Raw genomic sequence first — 20,576 nt, forward strand, 5'->3', positions numbered from 1 at the left:
GGTTTCAGGTGTCTCCGGAAGAAGGTCTTCATCCACCAACTTACCATCCTGAGACAAGGCCGAGTATAGCCCACAAAGATCTCCGCCACGGCACAACCCAATGGGGGAGGGCAAAACCCAGACAGGAAGATCACGTCAGTGACTCAACCCACTCAAGTGACACACCCCTCCTTGGGACGGCATGGAAGAGCACCAGTAAGCCAGTGACTCAGCCCCTGTAATAGGGTTAGAGGCAGGGTTAGAGGCAGAGACAGCAAGGGCAGTTCGTTGCTCCAGTGCCTTTCCATTCACCTTCTCACTCCTGGGCCATACTACACTCAATCATAGGACCTACTGAAGAGATGAGTCTTCAATAAAGACTTAAAGGTTGAGACTGAGTCTGCGTCTCTGACATGGGTAGGCAGACCATTCCATAAAAATGGAGCTCTATAGGAGAAAGCCCTGCCTCCAGCTGTTTGCTAGTACTAAAACACTTGAGTGTCTCCCTTGATCCTAGGTCCTGGCAGAGTTGTGCAGACTGAGGACAACTGAGCTTTGGAGGAATACGCAGATTTAAATAGGAGTCCGTAATTTGCTTTCTAATGATCATGATCTTTTCCTCAAAGATATTGATGAATTTATCACTGCTGAAGTGAAAGCCATCCTCTCTTGGGGAATGCTGCTTTTTCGTTAGCTTTGCGACAGTATCAAAAATAAATTTTGGATTGTTCTTATTTTCCTCAATTAAGTTGGTAAAATAGGATGATCGAGCAGCAGTGAGGACTCTTTGATACTGCACGGTACTGTCTTTCCGAGCAAGTCGCAAGATTTCCAACATGCTCAACTCATCCTCTTGAGTAAATAAATCAAAGGGTCCTTGGAGCGAACGATCCATCATATCAGAAATGGGGGAAAAAAGGGGCCAGCACGAGCACCCACTTAGATATGAGTTGCAATTAAATCTTGGTTTGAATTTTCTTTCTGTCATAGCAACATGTCACGTTTGTATACAGAGATAAATTAGTAGTAGCTGCATTAAGAAGATGAGCCAACAATACGCAGACTCTCTGGCCGACCAGAATATGGGTCAAGTCTACCATGGAAGTGAATGGTGTATGAAACTCTCCCAGTTTCCTTCCAGACATCCTCCTAGGACATTAGACATACATTTATGACCTGTGACAAGACAAGTAAAAGTGTACGACTATTTTTAGGATCCTTAACTTAACATAAATACATCTTCACCTTACTCGATGACCGATTGTGCTGGTGGAGGATGGAAAAGTATGCCCCTTGTCTGTCTGTCTGTCTGTCTGTCTATATATAGATATATATATCTGGCTGCTATATATATATATATAGCGCAGCCACAATAACCTGATTGTAATTAAACAAGGCTAAGCTCCTTACAGCCTGCAGCAGTAAACATTCCTAACTTCCTCGTCAACCATGTCCAAGTACAGCAGAATGTTGTCAAAGGAATCCCACCCACACACGCATGTACGCACACACACGTCTCACTGGATCTAATGCAAGAACGTCCTACACAGCAATTTATTTGATTTTATACACATTATAAAAAGTAGCAAAAACTAAAACAATCACTCCCATTGACATAGCCTGTTGGTAAAGGAATCCAGATTTGTAAACATTCAATCTGTTCTTAAGTCATGATGATTAAGATATAAGTAACTGACTGTAAAGGGAATTGATTTATTCATGCTATAAGCACAGGTCAATGTTGTAAAGTGTTTATAAAACTGCTTATAGCACCTTTACAAACCCTTTATAAACCCTTAGGACATTCATGTAAAGTGTTCCCAATGGGTCGGTTATAGTAGAAGACATCAAGAATCCAGTAACAGTGAGATTCAAACAGACATTTGCTTACATTTTACCAGTTGAATAAAAATGTGGTCTTCCAACTGAACATTTCTGACCAAATTCTGGTCTTTCTTTCAAAGTATAACTGACCCAAAAACAACATTAACAGTTGATTATGGAATGGTTTCAAACGGAAAGCATTGGACACATAGCTACTGTACTCGCATGTACAGAAATAAGTTCTGTTCAACAGATTTTTTTAAAAGGCCATAAAAGCAGTGTAACAATGGACAAATCTTTGAATTAAACTACATGCTAAACTTGTCTTACCAATGATCAGTTGCATTGGGAGTAAGTGAGTCTCAAAAAACAGCTGGTATGCTTTGACAAAGACAGATGATACAAAACACAAATACAACAATACTAAAAATCAAGTGTTTCATTTCACTGGGCGTTCCAACATTCAGTCCTAAATGCATCCAGACCCCAGAGAGTTTTCTGGCTGGATTTACCAAGCAAGGGTCAGTCACTCTCTGTTGTTTCCAGATCAAGGTTCCAACAAACACAGTTTTCGGTTTCTTGACTTGTTTGTTGAGCGTTCTCCCCTTGGCTCGGAGTAGTTAAAAGTCACCCTTTAGGCACTGAGTTAGGATCAGTTTTACCCTCCCAAAACAAATACAAACTGATCTTAGGTCAGTGACTATAGGGGCAGCTTTATCAGTGTATAGGGCTCTCAACCAGAGTTTTTGTTTTGTTTGGTCAGTATACTTTTTCAGTCTCACGGGTTCCACACCACGGTTGCTGTGATTACTGCATGGAGACGTCGCCTGGCTCGATGTTGAACGGCTGGGAGCATGTTCATGAGTGACGTTCTAACGTTTACAGAATGGTCCGATAGAAATATATCTCGAGTACAGTACTCCTGGTCAATGTCTTCATGTTTACTGAGTTACTGCATAATGACATCAGGCTGGATGTTGAAGAGCAGGTCGTCGTTGCCCCTCCTGACCTCGAGCAGCAGGGCTGTCTCCTCCGTGAGCGCCCCTTGTAGATCTGCTGTGGTCAGCAAAGGACGGCCGTTCAGCTTCACGATGATGTCACCGTCTCGGATACCACCTCTGTGTGTAGAAAGGAGGATGAGGGTAAAAACACATTATTTTGAGATGAGGAAGGCTATAGTGCAAAGAGAGACACGTGGGTAAAGATATTAAAAGTATGAAAGAGAGTGATAAATTACTCTTTTAAGAAAACCAAGAGATGTAATGAAATAGTCCATGCTAAATTTCCATACAAAGTCACCTTGACCCTTCTCAGGGAAACTATGCTATTTGCACAGTGTATGGTAGCTTTGACTGAGGCCACCTACTTCTGTGCAGGAGAGTGAGGCACCACTTCATGGACGTAGATCCCACTAGAGACATCAGGGAAGTCTGGGTTCTGCTGCTTCAGCTCCTCAACCAGCCTACACAAGACGAATTAGAAATGTCTGTCTTGGTTTAACAAACTATTGTTGGTAACTGTAGTATTGCACAGTGTCATTCTTGCATAAGACTTACGCTGGGTTGATGGTGAGCATCCTTATTCCAATGAACCGTTTCTTCAATGATCTCACTTCTTTAAAATAAAAAAACAATAATTTGCCTTTAACATACATAATAATACATGATTTGCCTTCGTTGAATTTGTCAGGACCCGGTTACGAACCCGGGTCTCTGGAGTGAGAAACAGTCACTTAACCAACTGAGCCACGAATAGTCTGCAGAACCCAGGAGATGAGGCAGATACAGCAGTACTTGAGACAGTGTATTTAATGAAGTAAAAAAGTGAAGTCCTTCAGGAAAACAAGTAACTCCACAACCTCAAAAGGAATTCCACAAGAACAAAGGTAATCCTCCAAGACAAAAAGGTAAATCCACAAGGTGGTAGGTATAGCATAAAAAGCCTCAAAAGATACTCAAAAATAAATAAACAAGAACAAAAAACAGAATTCCACAAGAGAGTCCACCGGGATCAACAAGAGTACACAGAATACTAGGGCTGGGTGCTAACATACAAACACAGAGCAAATAACTGAGGAAAACTAAGGGTTTAAATACAATCAGGGGAAACGAGGCACAGGTGCAAATAATAATGGGGATCAAGGGAAAACAAAAGGTCAAAAAACACAATGGGGGCATCTAGTGACCAAAAACCGGAACAACCCTGGCCAAATCCTGACAGAATTATAATGTGATCATACCAGTAGCTAATAGCTGTCTGGCTATCTCAGACATAGTTACCTTTGCTCTGCTTGTCCATTGATTCGTTGAGGAAGAGTGTTATCCTATCATATACGAGGGGCGGGCCTGGCTTTACTTTTCATGTCCATTGATTCGGTGAGGAAGTGTGTTGTCCTATCAGTGGGGAGGTGCGGGCCTACCTTTGCTCTGCTTGTCCATTGATTCCTTGAGGAAGCGTGTGATCCTATCAGAAGGGATGGCGAAGGAGATCCCAGCAGCCACTTTCAGAGTGTTGATGCCAATCACCTCCCCGTCCTGGTGGCAGTCAGACAAACAACTTAACAGAGTGTTACGAATAGGAACTGGATCACAACTGATACCGATCACCTCCCCGTCCTGATGGCAGACAATACAGGGTGACAGGTTATTAGGGTTTTAGAACAGGGCTGGCTTCATTGAATTAAATAGAACACTACAATAGACATTAACATCCTGGTAACGTGACCAAAAAGATGGCCATCTTGGGATACTTTCATACTGGTGTATTTAAAAAAAGCTCTATGGCGGTCTCACTACTGCCTCTACTCAATATCAATCACAGTGAAGATCGTGAAAAAGTGTTGGGGGCCCGACATAACACTTACCAAGTTAACTAGAGGTCCGCCTGAATTTCCATACTGAGAAAATATCAAAAACAATACATCAATCAATTATTCAGTCAATCAATGGGATGTGTATGTAGTTGTCTGACAGCTAGACAGCCTTTTGAGTTGGTTATAAGTGAAGTCTGCTATAATTGCCCTTTAAATAAAGTTAAGCTAAATTGAATAGAATTGATTGTCTCACGTTAATGATGGCGTCCGTCTGTATATAGTCCATGTCAGAGTCTCTGATGCCCAGCTCCTTCCCGTCTCTCTGTGCAGTGCTCACGATCCCTGTGGTAACCGTGTTCTGGAGAGCGAAGGGGCTGCCAATGGCAACCACAAACTCACCAGGTCTAAGGTCGGCCGAGTGTCCTAGCAAAAGCACCGGGAGCTTTTTCTGAGAGGGAGGAAGGGGATAGAAAGAGAGGGGTGACGGAGAGAAGCGTTAAAGGGGGGTAATTTGGGTGCCTCTTTTAGTTGTCTCATTAAATGCTTTCAATATTTGTATATTAATTATCCTTTTTAAACTTTGCAGTACATTTTGACACTAGAATACATGTTTCTGACTCATATCGTGATGTGAGATTCAGAAATAGAGTTAAAGAGAGAGGGACCGGGCTGTGTAGGAATTCTTTGAGGTCTTTCTCACTGCTCACGCGTTTCCCTGTCTTTCTCTCGGTAGGCAGATCCATTGTTTTGGAAACTTTAGGGGCTTTCGTTGATTGAACACTTACGTAATATGGTCCTGTGTAGCTCAGTTGGTAGAGCATGGCGCTTGTAACGCCAGGGTAGTGGGTTCGATCCCCGGGACCACCCATACGTAGAATGTATGCACGCATGACTGTAAGTCGCTTTGGATAAAAGCGTCTGCTAAATGGCATATATTATTATTATATTATTACTGGCCCATCTTAAAATCCCCCTACTTATCCCTAAAGTGGTAGGGTCCGTGTCATAATCTATGCACCTGGGCCTAAAACATTCAGCTTACACCCAGGGGTGAATTGAATTGACCTGTGTTTCACCACGCCTGATTAATCCTATCACAAACAGGATATGACATCAGTCATAACTATTTGTGACCTTTGACATTCATGACATCCATCAAATAGCTATTCATCTCATTAACGTACAGGAATTCGCCCTGGGTTTTTTCTTTTCTTTGTTGTGTTTTTTCTTTTCTTTGTTGTTTCTTTGTTCCTATTCCCCCTGTTTTTAACAGTAAGACCTTCTTATTGTAGAATACAATACAGCTATTATGTGAACCAGAACATAGTATTTGGACGGTTCCATTTGAAAAAAATTCAGCGTCAGTCTTCCTCTAACCACAAACAACAAGAAGTTGTCGCATATGTCTCAGTACAATGAACAATAGGTCTAGAGATCTGACAATAGGCCTATGCATAAGAACACGCCTAAAACAAAAAAAAGCAGCATGTCTTTTGTCAGACTCTTACGCAATATCTAATTCAGAAATAAACAACCCTTCAATTCCAATTGGATTAGGAATTTCAGTGTACTTCCTGAATTGACTGGAATTGAAACGAAATTGACCCCAATCCTGAGACACATTCCTCTCACCAGTGGGTTGACTTTGATGGTGGCGATGTCTGACTTCTTATCGATGTCCTTGATGGTCGCTTCGTAGACGTCACCATTGTGCATCTGGACCTTGAGCTGCTGACGGCCCGACACAGGCCTGGTGCTGGAGACTACATGGGCGTTGGTCACTATCAAACCTGTGTCTGACATCACAAAGCCTGACCCACTGGACAGAGGGACATTCCGGCCGAACAGAGGGTGCCTGTGGGGCAAGAGGTCAATATAGAGCTCAAAAGAGGTCAAGATAGAACAACGACAAGACAAGAGTTTACTGTGATGGGTTTTGTGCTTATTGCTTATGATGAGAGATTACATAACATCTACACTGTTGTGAAGTTACTACCTGTTAGTTATATGTGATAAAAATGATTATTTTGGTTCAACCATCATTACACATACTTTACAGACACAACACACACTGTAGTACGACATAAGATTGTGTGTGAGTCTGCCTACACAAACACACTGTACCTGAGGAAAAGTTCAATGTGGACAACAGCCGGCGCAATCTTCTCAACCACGTCAGCGATGAAGTTAAACTTGTACCTGGGACTGGTGGGGTGTGAAGTACCTATACTAGCGGGAAGAATTACTCATGTTAATAATATAACACAGTCACTCCTCTACACTCTCACCTCTCCAGCAATAGTACGATCGCTTCTTAACATGTTACCTGCCACCTTATGTGCAGGAAAATAATATATTGGAAACGCTTTACTTAAACCATCCATGTATGAGCCTTAATAATGTTGTGTAACGCTTTTATTAAATGCACTGCTTAAAAGTGCTCACAGTAAGTATTTTATTTTTACCTTTATTTTACTAGGCAAGTCAGTTAAGAACAAATTCTTATTTTCAATGACGGCCTAGGAACAGTGCTGCCTGTTTAGGGGCAGAACGACAGATTTGGTACCTTGTCGGCTCGGGGATTTGAACTTGCAACCTTTCAGTTACTAGTCCAATGCTCTAACCACTAGGCTACCCTGCCACCCCCAGGGCAAGGAGTGTTTTCAGGTTTGATCAAGTGGTCAGTAAAAACTTGCCTTTAAAAATAGCCACAAGAACAGCAACAACAACAACATTAAAATAGCAATAACACATATTTTTTTTAGTCTGACGAGTACAGGTTCTTAGGTGAACTTCCTGTGCAATACCCTTCAATATTTGTTTTCTATACTCCACCCCTTCCTACATGAAACCTCAGTAATTTGGTATAAAAACAGCTGGGTAGTTTCACCGGGTTGTGCTCCTTCAGGGCCATGAAAAAGCCTTAGTGGCCTGTGCGTGAGTGTGTGTGTGCTTGTGTGTGTGGCGTGCTGCAGTAAACTCATGTTAATTACGCTCGGTTATTTCCAGCACATGGCGGTCTTCTCCGCTGGCTGGCGTTTGTTCTCCTCAGCTGACCGTGGTTTCCTGTGACTAGACTGCCTTGGCTATGTGTGTGTGCGTGTATGTGCATGCATGTGTGCGTGCGTATGATCGCCTTGGCTCGTATAAACAATCAGGTTACACAGCTGATTTTAGAGAGGAGACAAACAACACACCCTGTCCTGGAACTAGCTGGCAGTGTACTAGTGACCTAAATATGAAAAGCATGATGTCCATTCAGTTACTCCTATTCATCTCAAGCAGTGTTAGCAGGGCCTCGAGTTTTTCCTGCACAGATGACCTGCTCAGGAAAAACTTTCTATAAATATGGTCCAGAGTTTTTCTTAGTCAGGTCACATGGTCAAGGAAAAACTCCTGTCTCTACATTTTAGACTCTACATGGCTCTACATTTTAGACTCTACATGGCTCTACATTTTAGACCACATGGCTCTACATCTGGCTCTACATTTTAGAACTATTCCCAACACATCCTATCCATTTGCTAATCAAATATTTGGCTATGGTCATCCTCCTAACCAATTGTAAATTGTTGGGTAAGGGAGTGTAGAATTAAACATGCAAGCAAAGGGGGATCTCAGAAGAGCATATTTCGGCACTAGGCTACAAATTGGCCCTCTTCAGTTGGCTAATCAAGCATTAGAAAACCAAACCAGTGGATGGCACAATTTTGACAGTAACCATGGAAAAACCCAACTCGGCCATTATTCTAGCCTGCTCCCAGATTTGTTTGTGCTGTTTTGTTTGGGACTACAGGCTACTATTATCCTGAGTGGTGGCCAAAAAGCTTTGAGATGACTCTGGAAAATGTGTTTTTTGATCGAAGAACAGTTTGAAGATACTAAACATGTCATTAGCCCGAAGGCCAGCCCATCCTAATGATAATGACAAGATCATTTTAGGTTTAGTCTAAAGTGGTAGTAGGCCTATCTGAAATAACTCAAGGATGACTTGTGTTGGAATACATGTTGTACGTTGAATGGGTTTATATGATGATATAGTATTTGACTGAAGTAAGAGTGAGTAATTATTTTGCCCAATTATTATGGCTGATCAAAATATCCATTAGTGGAAAAAGATCAGAATTGGCCAGCCTGTTTAAACATAGCCATATAGACTGAGACATGAGGCAAGTGAAAAGTATGTGAGATCTGAGAAGTAAAAACAACATGTAAACAGTACTCCTCTCCTGGTACTACTTATAGATATCTCTACTCCTAACTCAACAATCCCACACTGTAATGCAGCACTGGCAATGATCCGTTTAGTTAAAGGAAACTTAAGTAATTGGCCAATTATTGGAGAAATTCAGATAAAATGCCACCAATCACAAATCTTTATGTGTGAGTTCTCTACAAAGCCCTTCATTCTAATTGGCTCATGAATGATTTCGACCAATGAGCAGATTAGATTAGGTGCAGAAATCTCATTAGTCAGTCATCCTTATCCCTCTTCTTACAAACTCCATGTACTCAGTCATATGAGCAGACATTGGTCTTTCAATCTTGGGTCATGGGTCTTTCAATTTTTCAAACACATCTGTATATTGGTTCCATTGCACCAGGTAAGCTCAATCAAGCCCAATTGCACAGTCAAAATGATTTCAAATAGTAGTTGAACCCAAGTATGCTACACGCTTTAAAAGTACCTCACACCATTAAGCCCTCTTGTGATCAAATCGGATATGCCATAATTTTTCATAGGCCTTCCTGCTTCCTGTAAAGTATCCTTCGGTAAACAGTGATGTCTATGCCACACATTACAATCCAATTCTGTTTCCCTCATTAGTGAGAAAGTATTATTTGGGTCAGGTCAAATAATTGGCCAATTTGAAAGGCCTATCTTTCAATGAATTCGGTGTACGAGAAACTATATCTTATTATTTATTATTATCTATTTATACAGAAAATTGGTATAAAACCTGTATAAACTCTATTTATAATGATATGACAATATTTTAGGTTGACTATAATTCCATTACACAATTTCTAAGACATCACATGCCTAACTTTTATTTTCCTGCAAAAGTAAAAGCAAGGAATGCATTACGTATGCCTATACTGCCATTCATTTCAATTAAACTGGTTTTGGATTTCTCTCTGACCGAAATGGCTGCCATTTTTGCCCCATTATGGAACTTTGAGTTGATGACATATCCCCTCTAGTAATTTAATAGAATCTCTATGGTGGTACATTCTTTTAAACAAAGGGTGGGTCTAATCCTGAATGCTGATGAGTTAAAATTGCATTCCAGCTGGAATAACTCAATGCCTTGTGTGCAAATACACATTGTAAGTTAAATGGGTTCATATGTTGGTATAGTATTCGACTGAATAATACCATAACATCATATGCTAATGTCATACACATATTCACTACCGTTCCAAAGTTTGGGGTCACTTAGAAATGTCCTTGTTGTTGAAAGAAAAGCACATCAAAATAACATCAAATTGATCAGAAATAGGGTGTAGACATTGTTAATGTTGTAAATGACTATTGTAGCTGGAAACGGCAGATTTTTTATGGAATATTAACATAGGCGTAAAAAGGCCCATTATCGGCATCTATCACTTCTACGTTCCAATGGCACGTTGTGTTAGCTAATCCAAGTTTATCCTTTTAAAAGCCTAATTGATCATTAGAAAACCCTTTTGCAATTATGTTAGCACACCTGACAACTATTGTTCTGGTTAAATAAGAAATAAAAATGGGCTTTACATTTACATTTACATTTAAGTCATTTAGCAGACGCTCTTATCCAGAGCGACTTACAAATTGGTGCATTCACCTTATGACATCCAGTGGAACAGCCACTTTACAATAGTGCATCTACATATTTTAAGGGGGGTGAGAAGGATTACTTTATCCTATCCTAGGTATTCCTTAAAGAGGTGGGGTTTCAGGTGTCTCCGGAAGATGGTGATAGACTCCGCTGTCCTGGCGTCGTGAGGGAGTTTGTTCCACCATTGGGGAGCCAGAGCAGCGAACAGTTTTGACTGGGCTGAGCGGGAACTGTACTTCCTTAGTGGTAGGGAGGCGAGCAGACCAGAGGTGGATGAACGCAGTGCCCTTATTTGGGTGTAGGGCCTGATCAAAGCCTGGAGGTACTGAGGTGCCGTTCCCCTCACAGCTCCGTAGGCAAGCACCATGGTCTTGTAGCGGATGCGAGCTTCAACTGGAAGCCAGTGGAGAGAGCGGAGGAGCGGGGTGACGTGAGAGAACTTGGGAAGGTTGAACACTAGACGGGCTGCGGCGTTCTGGATGAGTTGTAGGGGTTTAATGGCACAGGCAGGGAGCCCAGCCAACAGCGAATTGCAGTAATCCAGACGGGAGATGACAAGTGCCTGGATTAGGACCTGCGCCGCTTCCTGTGTGAGGCAGGGTCGTACTCTGCGGATGTTGTAGAGCATGAACCTACAGGAACGGGCCACCGCCTTGATGTTAGTTGAGAACGACAGGGTGTTGTCCAGGATCACGCCAAGGTTCTTAGCGCTCTGGGAGGAGGACACAATGGAGTTGTCAACCGTGATGGCGAGATCATGGAACGGGCAGTCCTTCCCCGGGAGGAAGAGCAGCTCCGTCTTGCCGAAGTTCAGCTTGAGGTGGTGATCCGTCATCCACACTGATATGTCTGCCAGACATGCAGAGATGCGATTCGCCACCTGGTCATCAGAAGGGGGAAAGGAGAAGATTAATTGTGTGTCGTCTGCATAGCAATGATAGGAGAGACCATGTGAGGTTATGACAGAGCCAAGTGACTTGGTGTATAGCGAGAATAGGAGAGGGCCTAGAACAGAGCCCTGGGGGAAACCAGTGGTGAGAGCGCATGGTGAGGAGACAGATTCTCGCCACGCCACCTGGTAGGAGCGACCTGTCAGGTAGGACGCAATCCAAGCGTGGGCCACGCCGGAGATGCCCAACTCGGAGAGGGTGGAGAGGAGGATCTGATGGTTCACAGTATCGAAGGCAGCCGATAGGTCTAGAAGGATGAGAGCAGAGGAGAGATAGTTAGCTTTAGCGGTGCGGAGCGCCTCCGTGATACAGAGAAGAGCAGTCTCAGTTGAATGACTAGTCTTGAAACCTGACTGATTTGGATCAAGAAGGTCATTCTGAGAGAGATAGCGGGAGAGCTGACCAAGGACGGCACGTTCAAGAGTTTTGGAGAGAAAAGAAAGAAGGGATACTGGTCTGTAGTTGTTGACATCGGAGGGATCGAGTGTAAGTTTTTTCAGAAGGGGTGCAACTCTCGCTCTCTTGAAGACGGAAGGGACGTAGCCAGCGGTCAGGGATAAGTTGATGAGCGAGGTGAGGTAAGGGAGAAGGTCTCCGGAAATGGTCTGGAGAAGAGAGGAGGGGATAGGGTCAAGCGGGCAGGTTGTTGGGCGGCCGGCCGTCACAAGACGCGAGATTTCATCTGGAGAGAGAGGGGAGAAAGAGGTCAGAGCACAGGGTAGGGCACTGTGAGCAGAACCAGCGGTGTCGTTTGACTTAGCAAACGAGGATCGGATGTCGTCGACCTTCTTTCTTAGACTAGTTGAGTATCTGGAGCATCAGCATTAGAGTTCGGTTACAGGCTCAAAATGGCTAGAAACAAAGACCTTTCTTCTGAAATTCGTCAGTCTATTCCTGTTCTGAGAAATTAAGGCTATTCCATGCGAGGAAATGGCCAAGAAACTGAAGATCTCGTGCAACGCTGTGTACTACTCTCTTCACAGAATAGCGCAAACTGGCCCTAACCAGAATAGAAAGAGGAGTGGGAAGCCCCGGTGCACAACTGAGCAAGAGAACAAGTACATTAGAGTGTCTAGTTTGAGAAACAGACACCTCACAAGTATATTATATTAAATAGTACGGGTAAAACACCAGTCTCAGCGTCAACAGTGAAGAGGCAACTCCGGAATGCTGGCTTTCTTGGCAGAGTTGCAAAGAAAAAGCCATATCTCAGACTGGCCAATAAAAATAAAAGACTAAGATGGGCAAAAGAACACAGACACTGGACAAAGGAACTTTGCCTAGAAGGCCAGCATCCCGGAGTTTCTTTCAAAAACAAGGACATTTCTAAGTGAGCCCAAACTTTTTAACAGTAGTGTGTATCATATCATATACGGTTTGCAACATCCGTGCCAATATATCCTCCAAACACCGGCTTCTTGGGCATTATGAAGTGGCATTATGAAAACGTTCTGAATGGAAACCAAGGCAACTGCCACCTTTGGCCAGGAAATGCCTATAACCTCCTGAGACCCAGCAATTTTATGGTAAGTGTGTGTAATTGTGTAATTATCATATTTGTGAGTTTGATATTCAGATTTTTTTCTATATGTAAATATCTCAGGAATAGTTTGGTGAGGTTACTGAGCAGTCCCAGCTAGCACATAACGTTCTGACAACCATGTGTTTCTTAGTGCTTGGTGAGAGCGTTGTTGTCCTATCGTTGTATTGCATTCAGACTTCCCCCAAAATTCTCAGAATGGTCATTCTGGGAATGGTCTCTTAACTTGACAAAATAAAGTAATAAAATACCAAGAAAATAACGTTAACTGTCACGACTTCCGCCGAGGTTGGCTCTCCTGCCCGTTCAGGCGGTGCTCGGCGGTCGTCGTCACCGTCCTATTAGCCACTACCGATCCCTTTTCTGTTATCTGTTGGTTTTGTCTGATTGTTTTCACCTGTGTGTTAGTTAATTAGTATCTGAATATAATGTAGGTTGTCCCGCCCCTGTTTTGTGCGGGATTGTTTGTTTTTGTCATTTCGTTTCGGCTGTCTGTGTTTTTGTGTTTATTTATTCTCCGGTTTGTCTGTTATCCTGTTTTGGATATTTTCACCCGGTTTGTATTTTGGATTGTCTGTGTTTATTTTTGTTCACCGGAGAATAAACTACTATTAACTATTTGCTCTCTGCGCCTGATTCCACCCACCTTGACTAGACGCGACATTAACGGAACACTTCATAAAAGTTCCAAAATAGTTACATTATATATATTTTTTGGTAATGTTCTAGGAACGTTTTCAAAACTGCTTTGACATTGGGAACGTTCTTCTGTGGGAATGTCAGTGCTTCAGCATAACCTTTCATACAGGTTTCCCGATGGTCCTATTTAAAGTCATGTTCTCAGAACATTCAGAGAACATTAAGAAACAACGTTCTTCTGTGGGAATATCAGTACTTCAGCATAGCGTTTTCTGCAGGTTTCCTTGATGTTATATTTAAAGTCGTGTTCTCGGAACATTTTAAGAAAACTTTCCATTAAAAAAAAAAACATTAGTAACATTCAAAAAACGTTCTAAGAATGTTATTTAAAAACATATACATTCCGTTCTCAGCGTCAACAGAATTCTCTCTAACCTCTTATCTTGTTAAGTGTGTTCAGGTGTGTTGGCCGCACCCACTAACTAGCCGCACCTGATCTTAACGTTTCCTTTGAAATGGGTTCTGTTTGAAAAAACTAAAATGATCAGCTTTGTATAAGTTTAAAATAAACCATGGCATGCTAGCTCCATGCTGGTGGTGCAGTAGACTAATTCCATGGATAGAGAACAGAATATAATAGTGTTTGAATCTCACTGATGCCATGACACAGTAAAAAATAAATGTGTTTGCATGATTAATGCGAATGAATTTCCAAGTGTCCTATCTGTGCTTGAACTTCAAGCACTTAACCAGCACTTAACCAGCACTTAACCAGCACTTCAAGCACAAACTTCAAACAGTTAACCTAAGCTAGCAGTCTTATTAAAAGTCTTGACACATTCAGTGAAAGTTTTAAGGAAGTTATTCAAAAACCTCCAAATGACCTTTACATTTAGAATGTTATTTAATTACATTCAAATAACATAATTGTATTTCTCAGAATGTTAATAAAACCTCCCAGGAAAACATTCAGGGAACCATAGTAAAACGTTCTCAGAACCTCCCTACAACCTAAAATTAACATGCCCAGAGCGAGATACATTTTCACTTCTCAGAACATTAATTTTTAAAAACATTTTACCAGAACCAACGGGAAACCAAAAACTTACATTGAAGCCACTTCTAAGGAACCAAATGTGCTAGCATTATATAAGAGCTAAATAACAATAATAAATGTCCTCTGTAGTGGACATCAGGATGTGCCAACTATGTTTTGTGTCTACTGTCCCCATTTACTGTCATGTTTATTTGACCTAATGGCCACTACAATGCACATACGATAACAATCATAATTTTGTTATTTTTTCAGTTTTTTCACACTAAACGCTTGTTTTTGCCGGGTATTAGGAGGAAAAAAGAACACAGGAAAGGCTGATAAAAAAATAGACAGGAAAACAAACATTCTGACAAGTGAACTCAGTCATTCAGTGGCTGGTCATTAGTTTCATCGTGTGAGACTGTAATCTATAGGGAGTCTGGCTGAGAATAATGATGGTGATCCGTTTCGCTCCCCCAATCTTAAACTAAATGATTTGGAGAAACACAAACCTGGCCTCAGGTCAGTGTCTAGGGGCAAAGTTGTAGGGTTTAACTTTAATGACCCAGACAGTCTGCTCTCTTCCCCTTTTCACAAAGGAGGTGTTTAGGGGTTGCTAAATATATTCCTCTAGCCTAGACTATATTTATGTCTCAAATGGCACCCTATTCCCTATATAGTGCATTGAGCCCCCCCAAAAAGTAGTGCACTATATATAAACATGTATTAAATTATCCATCCATGTCTGTTGCATGAAGTGCAACAGTGTTTGCAGCCCATACATTTCTGCTGTTACTGATTAATGTTGAGCTACAGTATGCATGTATGTTGCAACTGTTATTGTTGTTTTCTTTTTAGACACAAATGACTTACCTTTGTTATTGTTGATTTCGCATGGTCCCTTCTGGACGGAGGTGATGGCAGGCAGCCCCTGCTGCAGAGCCTTCCTACTCTGCGCCTTCAGCTGACACACGTTCCCGTAGGTAACGCCGTCACTGCCGCAAACTTTGTGACCCAATTTGCACTGACAAAAGCCCTTGGCTAGCCGCTTTCCGGCCGGGTGCTTGCATTCGAGTCCATCACCGCAGGGTAGGTCATCTTTGCGCCCGCATGGGTCGCTTTCTCCCTGGGCGCAAACCAGGCAGCAGTTGCATCGGTCTGGAACGTACCCCATCGCGCAGCTAGGGCTGGGGCAAGTGCTCACGTCGCACCGCTCCGAGCATTTTGGGTTGGGCTCAGCCCCGACGAAGTTCACGATATAGTAAAGAACCGTAGCAAACAGTAGGACCTGCATCGTTTGCGATCAAGTGCAGTGGAGATATGAGAAAATAAAAACTATAAAATAATAACAAATAATGTTAGGCTAAGTATTTACACAGTCATGTTCGTGGAAAAACGGTCGCCGGTCATTTGGGAAGATTGAACAACGAGCAACACTCCACACTTTTACGCATCTCTTTCACAAGACTGTCGAGATACAATTACGCTTGCAGGGCAGACATCCGGGATTTTCTTAAAACGGAAAAGTTTTCTAATCATATGCAGCCGCCCGTGGTTGATCCAGATTAAATGGGAAACATTATCCCAAAGGAGTGGAAACTGATCCCAAATATGCCGTTATTGTGCGTCTAACCGATGCACTGGCTGGCGCTATATTTGCAATGAACACCAATGAATCTCAGCACAGCAGTGCGGTGCCTTTTGTTTTTTCACTTTTTTAAAGATCCAATATCATTCGTTGCGTCTGGTCTGGCTCTGCCCCTCCAAAGCGCAAGTGATTTTAACCAACCACCATGTCACAAGAGGACAACAATGGAAATAAATCCCAGACTGTATTGTGTGTTATCTTCGATTCTTTTATTTGTCTTTTTCAAGTTTTATGTGTGCTTGTTTTTAAAATCGTCGAATTAATAAACTAAGCCAAAGTAGCTCCGCAAAGTAGGAGGTCGTTGACAATAAAAACGCGACCCCAGGAGGCGGAGCGTTGGACCCTCTTGACCACGCATAACTCTGCGGTCTACTCTTTACCATATCTAGCATGAACGTTGTCATCATACCTTGAGATGCGTGACTTGGAAATGAACGTTGTTGTCAGTAGCAACACAACCTGGACAATATTATACATGGGGGCCCAAAAAAGTGTCGAAATATTGATGGAAATTATTGGGTCTCTGTCAAACAACATGGGCATCCATGCAGCTAGTGACTAATCTGACACATTCTATTTTTTCCCTTTTCAAAACATTAGGTAATCCATTCCTCAGTCTGGATGTGAATGAGTGCATGGGTTGCGTCCCAAATGGCACCCTATTCCCTATATAGCAGACTACTTTTGACCCTTTTGGGCCCTATGTTCCATTTAGGACACATGCTCGATAGTACCATGTTTTTATAAGTACCCCTTTTAAGGACAATTTAAGATGACCAGCCAGTACCGGCATAATGGCAGATGTGGTTCTGTTTTTAGCACATACTTCTTTCTTTCTTTCTTTCTCCCTCTCTCTATTGTTCTCTTGTTCTCTCTATAAGGGGAATGGGCATAACATGGTTAGAGCTAATAAATGTTTGTCATGGTAGATAAGTGAGGGTGTCCAACAAGTCATATGGGACGCATCCCAAATAGCACCCTATCCCCTGTATAGTGCATTACTTTAAACCACGGCCCATAGTGGGTATGTTCATTTGGAAACTCAATGTCAATCACTCCTGGCACTTTTCGGAAACACTGGACCCCTTGTTCCAGTCACGTGTATCCATTGTGCTGGCCGTTAATGGGCAAGGGTGCAAACTGGTGAGGTCCCAAAACAGGCGACACTTTTGTTTTGCACTGAAACATGCAAAAAATCCCTACAGGGTAAAATACAGGTTTTGAATAATTAAACAACAAAGAATATGATCTACATGATCAGTCTCGGTGTGTAAAATAAAAAGTGGTTAATGTGAACCCAACTCACAGCTACAAAATGTAAAGAAAGCAATCCAATGTTATTTGTTGCCTAGACTTTACTGCAAATGACACTCAAGTCTTGAGGAAAAAACAATACACTAATATTGCAGGTAGCCATGACAGCCTCTAATAGAATGCTTGTGACCACACACATCTAAATATTACACTTGGGGGAAAAAACAATATTTTTTATTTAACTAGGCAAGTGTGCTCAGAACAAATTCTTATTTACAATGGCGACCTACACCGGCCAAACCCTGGACAACACTGGGCCGATTGTGCGCCACCCGATGGGATTCCCAAACACGGCTGGTTGTGTTAATTAAAGCCTGGAGTTGAACCAGGGTGACTGTAGTGACTCTAGCACTGAGATGCAGTGCCTTAGACCGCTGCACTACTAGGGAGCTAGCTTAAGGAGAAATAAAATGAAACGAACAGGCATTCTATTTTTGCTCAATTATAGTGGCCACTATAGTAGGGAAAGGGGGATACCTAGTCAGTTGTACAACTCAATGCATTCAACTGAAATGTGTCTTCTGCATTTAACCCAACCCCTCTGAATCAGAGTAGACATAGATCATTGAAGTGCACAAGGCTACAGGTGTGCAAAAATAACATTCACCGAGTCAAACATTGAATAATCCCCCCTCACCCACACACAAGTGATACAGTCAAGTTCAACACAACAAAGGCAATATCTTTGGTCTACACTGCATATCATTACATTGTACACTTTCTGCCTGAGGACATCTGTTCTGCAATGTGCCAGCAGAGGGTCAGCAGAGAATGATACAATTTGTTGGCATAATTGATCTCTTTCAGGCAGAGAGTACACCTGGCATACCCCCTTTGTATCTGCATTGAACAAGTGAGAACGAGGTAGTGTGTGTGGTGTTCCCTTCACCTCTATATAGTGGCATCCATCTTAAGCCAGTCCCCAGCTGCAGACCCATTTAACTGTTTATTTAACAAGCAACGCCTCCTTTTCACCCGATTCTCTCATTCTGAAAATTAACCACATACTGGTAGAGGGAAAACATTAGTTCACATATAGTAGTTCGTTTGTAATCTAGTTAACATTTCACACAGATTGCCAGGGTCCAGTAAGCAACTAACTCGAAGATAACTTGGAGATCGGCAAGGAGTCGTATAACGAATTGGTTAGGTTACTAACGTTAGCTCATCTGATGTAGCGTTGTCTGACTTTATTAGCCAGCTAATTTTCACACCATAAAAACAATTATTTGAGCAGTTAAATTGGCTAATGTTGCTCAACATTTCTCTGGCTTTCTAAAGGATCATTCGATCCAGCTAACGCTAGCATGATACTTAACAATTCTAACAATACTTGTTCCACCACACTTTCTCCCTCACCTCGAACTTTCCAAATGCCAGTTGGTTTTCAGTTACTGCTCATGAAGGTATGCTTCATCACCTTCTCACCCCGGTCTCCATGGTCAGGTTTCTCACCTACCTCTTCGATACCCTTTCAGGCCAGGGAACGCGCTGCCTGGTCACCTATTTTGGATTCAAAACAATTCGCCGAAAGGTGATTCGTTTGAAGCCCCTGAAATGGGGAAGCAGTGCTTGGTGATATTTTGAAGATTCCTAAGCACACTTTAGATGTGTTATTTTTAGGATTAAAATATGGGATTTTGCTTAAATTGTGATATTGCTGTACTGAATATGCCACTCATGGCAGAAAAGAAAGACGCAGCATTGTTCTTTCTCTTTGCCTGTAACCACATTTTAGTAGTCATGTTTTCAAGGCATATTTTGTTTACATAATTCCAATTCAGCACGTTGTTAATTTGAAGTCTTTGAAGTGAGTTTACTGACAGATTACGGTCTCTTTCTCCCCCCCCCTCTCCATCTATCTCTCCCTCTCCATGTCTTTCTCTCTTATTTTCTACACCATCTGGAGAAGCCAGAGAAGCGTTCCATCTGGCTTGTATTTACCGAAGCACCCTCACAACTGCTCAAAGATTTAGCACTATTTGTGGATAGGGTTCCAGGTGTGCAGTACATATTGTTTTTACTCTCACAAAGACATTCACGCCACTATAACCTTTAACAACTGGACCTCCATACTCCCGTTATCTTCTCTTATATTACTTTTATTACATATACAGTACTAGTCAAAAGTTTGGACACACCTTCTCATTCAAGGGTTTTTCTTCATTTTTTTACTATTTTCGACATTACAGAATAATAGTGAAGACATCAAAACTATGAAATAGCCCATATGGAATCATGTAGTAACCAAAAAATGTTAAACAAATCAAAATCTATTTTATATTTGAGATTCTTCAAAGTAGCCGCCCTTTGCCTTGATGACAGCTTTGCACACTCTTGGCATTCTCTCAAACAGCTTCACGAGGTAGTCACCTGGAATGCAGGTGTGCCTTGTAAAAAGTTCATTTGTGGAATTTCTTTCCTTCTTAATGTGTTTGAGCCCATCAGTTGTGCTGTGACAAGGTAGAGGTGGTATACAGAAGATAGCCCTATTTGGTAAAATACCAAGTCCATGTTATGACACTCCATCATTACTTTAAGACATGAAGGTCAGTCAATATAGAACATTTCAAGTACTTTGAAAGTTTCTTCAAGTGTAGTCACAAAAACCATCAAGCACTATAATGAAACTGGCTCCCAAGAGGACCACCACAGGAAAGGAAAACCTTGAGTTACCTCTGCTGCAGAAGATAGGTTCATTAGAGTTATCATCCTCAGAAATTGCAGCCCAAACAGCCCGAGTTCTCAACATCAACTGTACAGAGAAGACTGCGTGAATCAGGCCTTCATGGTCGAATTGCTGCAAAAGAAACCACTACTAAAGGACACACCAATAAGGAGAATACTGCTTGGGCCAAGAAACACGAGCAATGGACATTAGACCGGTAGAAATCTGTCCTTTGGTCTCATTTTTGGTTCGAACTGCCGTGTCTTTGTGAGACGCAGAGTAGGTGAACGGATGATCTCCATATGTGTGGCTCCCACCGTGAAGCATGGAGGAGAAGGTGTGAT

At 42.1% G+C, this 20,576-nt stretch overlaps 1 protein-coding gene across 2 annotated transcripts; it reads right to left on the reverse strand.

Moving 5' to 3' along the window:
* Positions 1-1,519: 1,519 nt before the first annotated feature.
* Positions 1,520-19,794, reverse strand: LOC124013991 (serine protease HTRA3-like). Of its 2 annotated transcripts, none has more exons than XM_046328617.1 (9): positions 15,476-19,794; positions 6,740-6,839; positions 6,248-6,470; positions 4,869-5,063; positions 4,667-4,699; positions 4,223-4,337; positions 3,360-3,417; positions 3,170-3,265; positions 1,520-2,921 (listed from the first exon to the last, which is right to left on the reverse strand). In XM_046328617.1, the coding sequence occupies exons 1-9, from the start codon at positions 15,894-15,896 to the stop codon at positions 2,753-2,755; spliced, it is 1,410 nt and encodes a 469-aa protein (XP_046184573.1). In that variant the 5' UTR covers positions 15,897-19,794; the 3' UTR covers positions 1,520-2,752. The 2 variants fall into 2 exon arrangements, with proteins under 2 accessions (XP_046184573.1, XP_046184572.1); XM_046328616.1 differs by having other exon boundaries at positions 4,223-4,418.
* Between the last annotated feature and the right edge of the window lie 782 nt (positions 19,795-20,576).

Source organism: Oncorhynchus gorbuscha, linkage group LG25, assembly GCF_021184085.1.
Source record: "Oncorhynchus gorbuscha isolate QuinsamMale2020 ecotype Even-year linkage group LG25, OgorEven_v1.0, whole genome shotgun sequence".
NCBI classification, from domain to species: domain Eukaryota; kingdom Metazoa; phylum Chordata; class Actinopteri; order Salmoniformes; family Salmonidae; genus Oncorhynchus; species Oncorhynchus gorbuscha.

What these genes read in the sequence shown, in the direction of transcription:
- LOC124013991 (XM_046328616.1), bottom strand. Translation starts at nt 15,896, where the DNA reads ATGCAGGTCCTACTGTTTGCTACGGTTCTTTACTATATCGTGAACTTC. An exon ending in GCGGACCTCTAGTTAACTTG is followed by an intron (nt 4,419 to 4,666) that starts GTAAGTGTTATG and finishes GTCTGCCATCAG; the next exon opens with GACGGGGAGGTGATCGGTAT. An exon ending in CCTCACTCTCCTGCACAGAA is followed by an intron (nt 2,922 to 3,169) that starts GTAGGTGGCCTC and finishes TTCTACACACAG; the next exon opens with AGGTGGTATCCGAGACGGTG.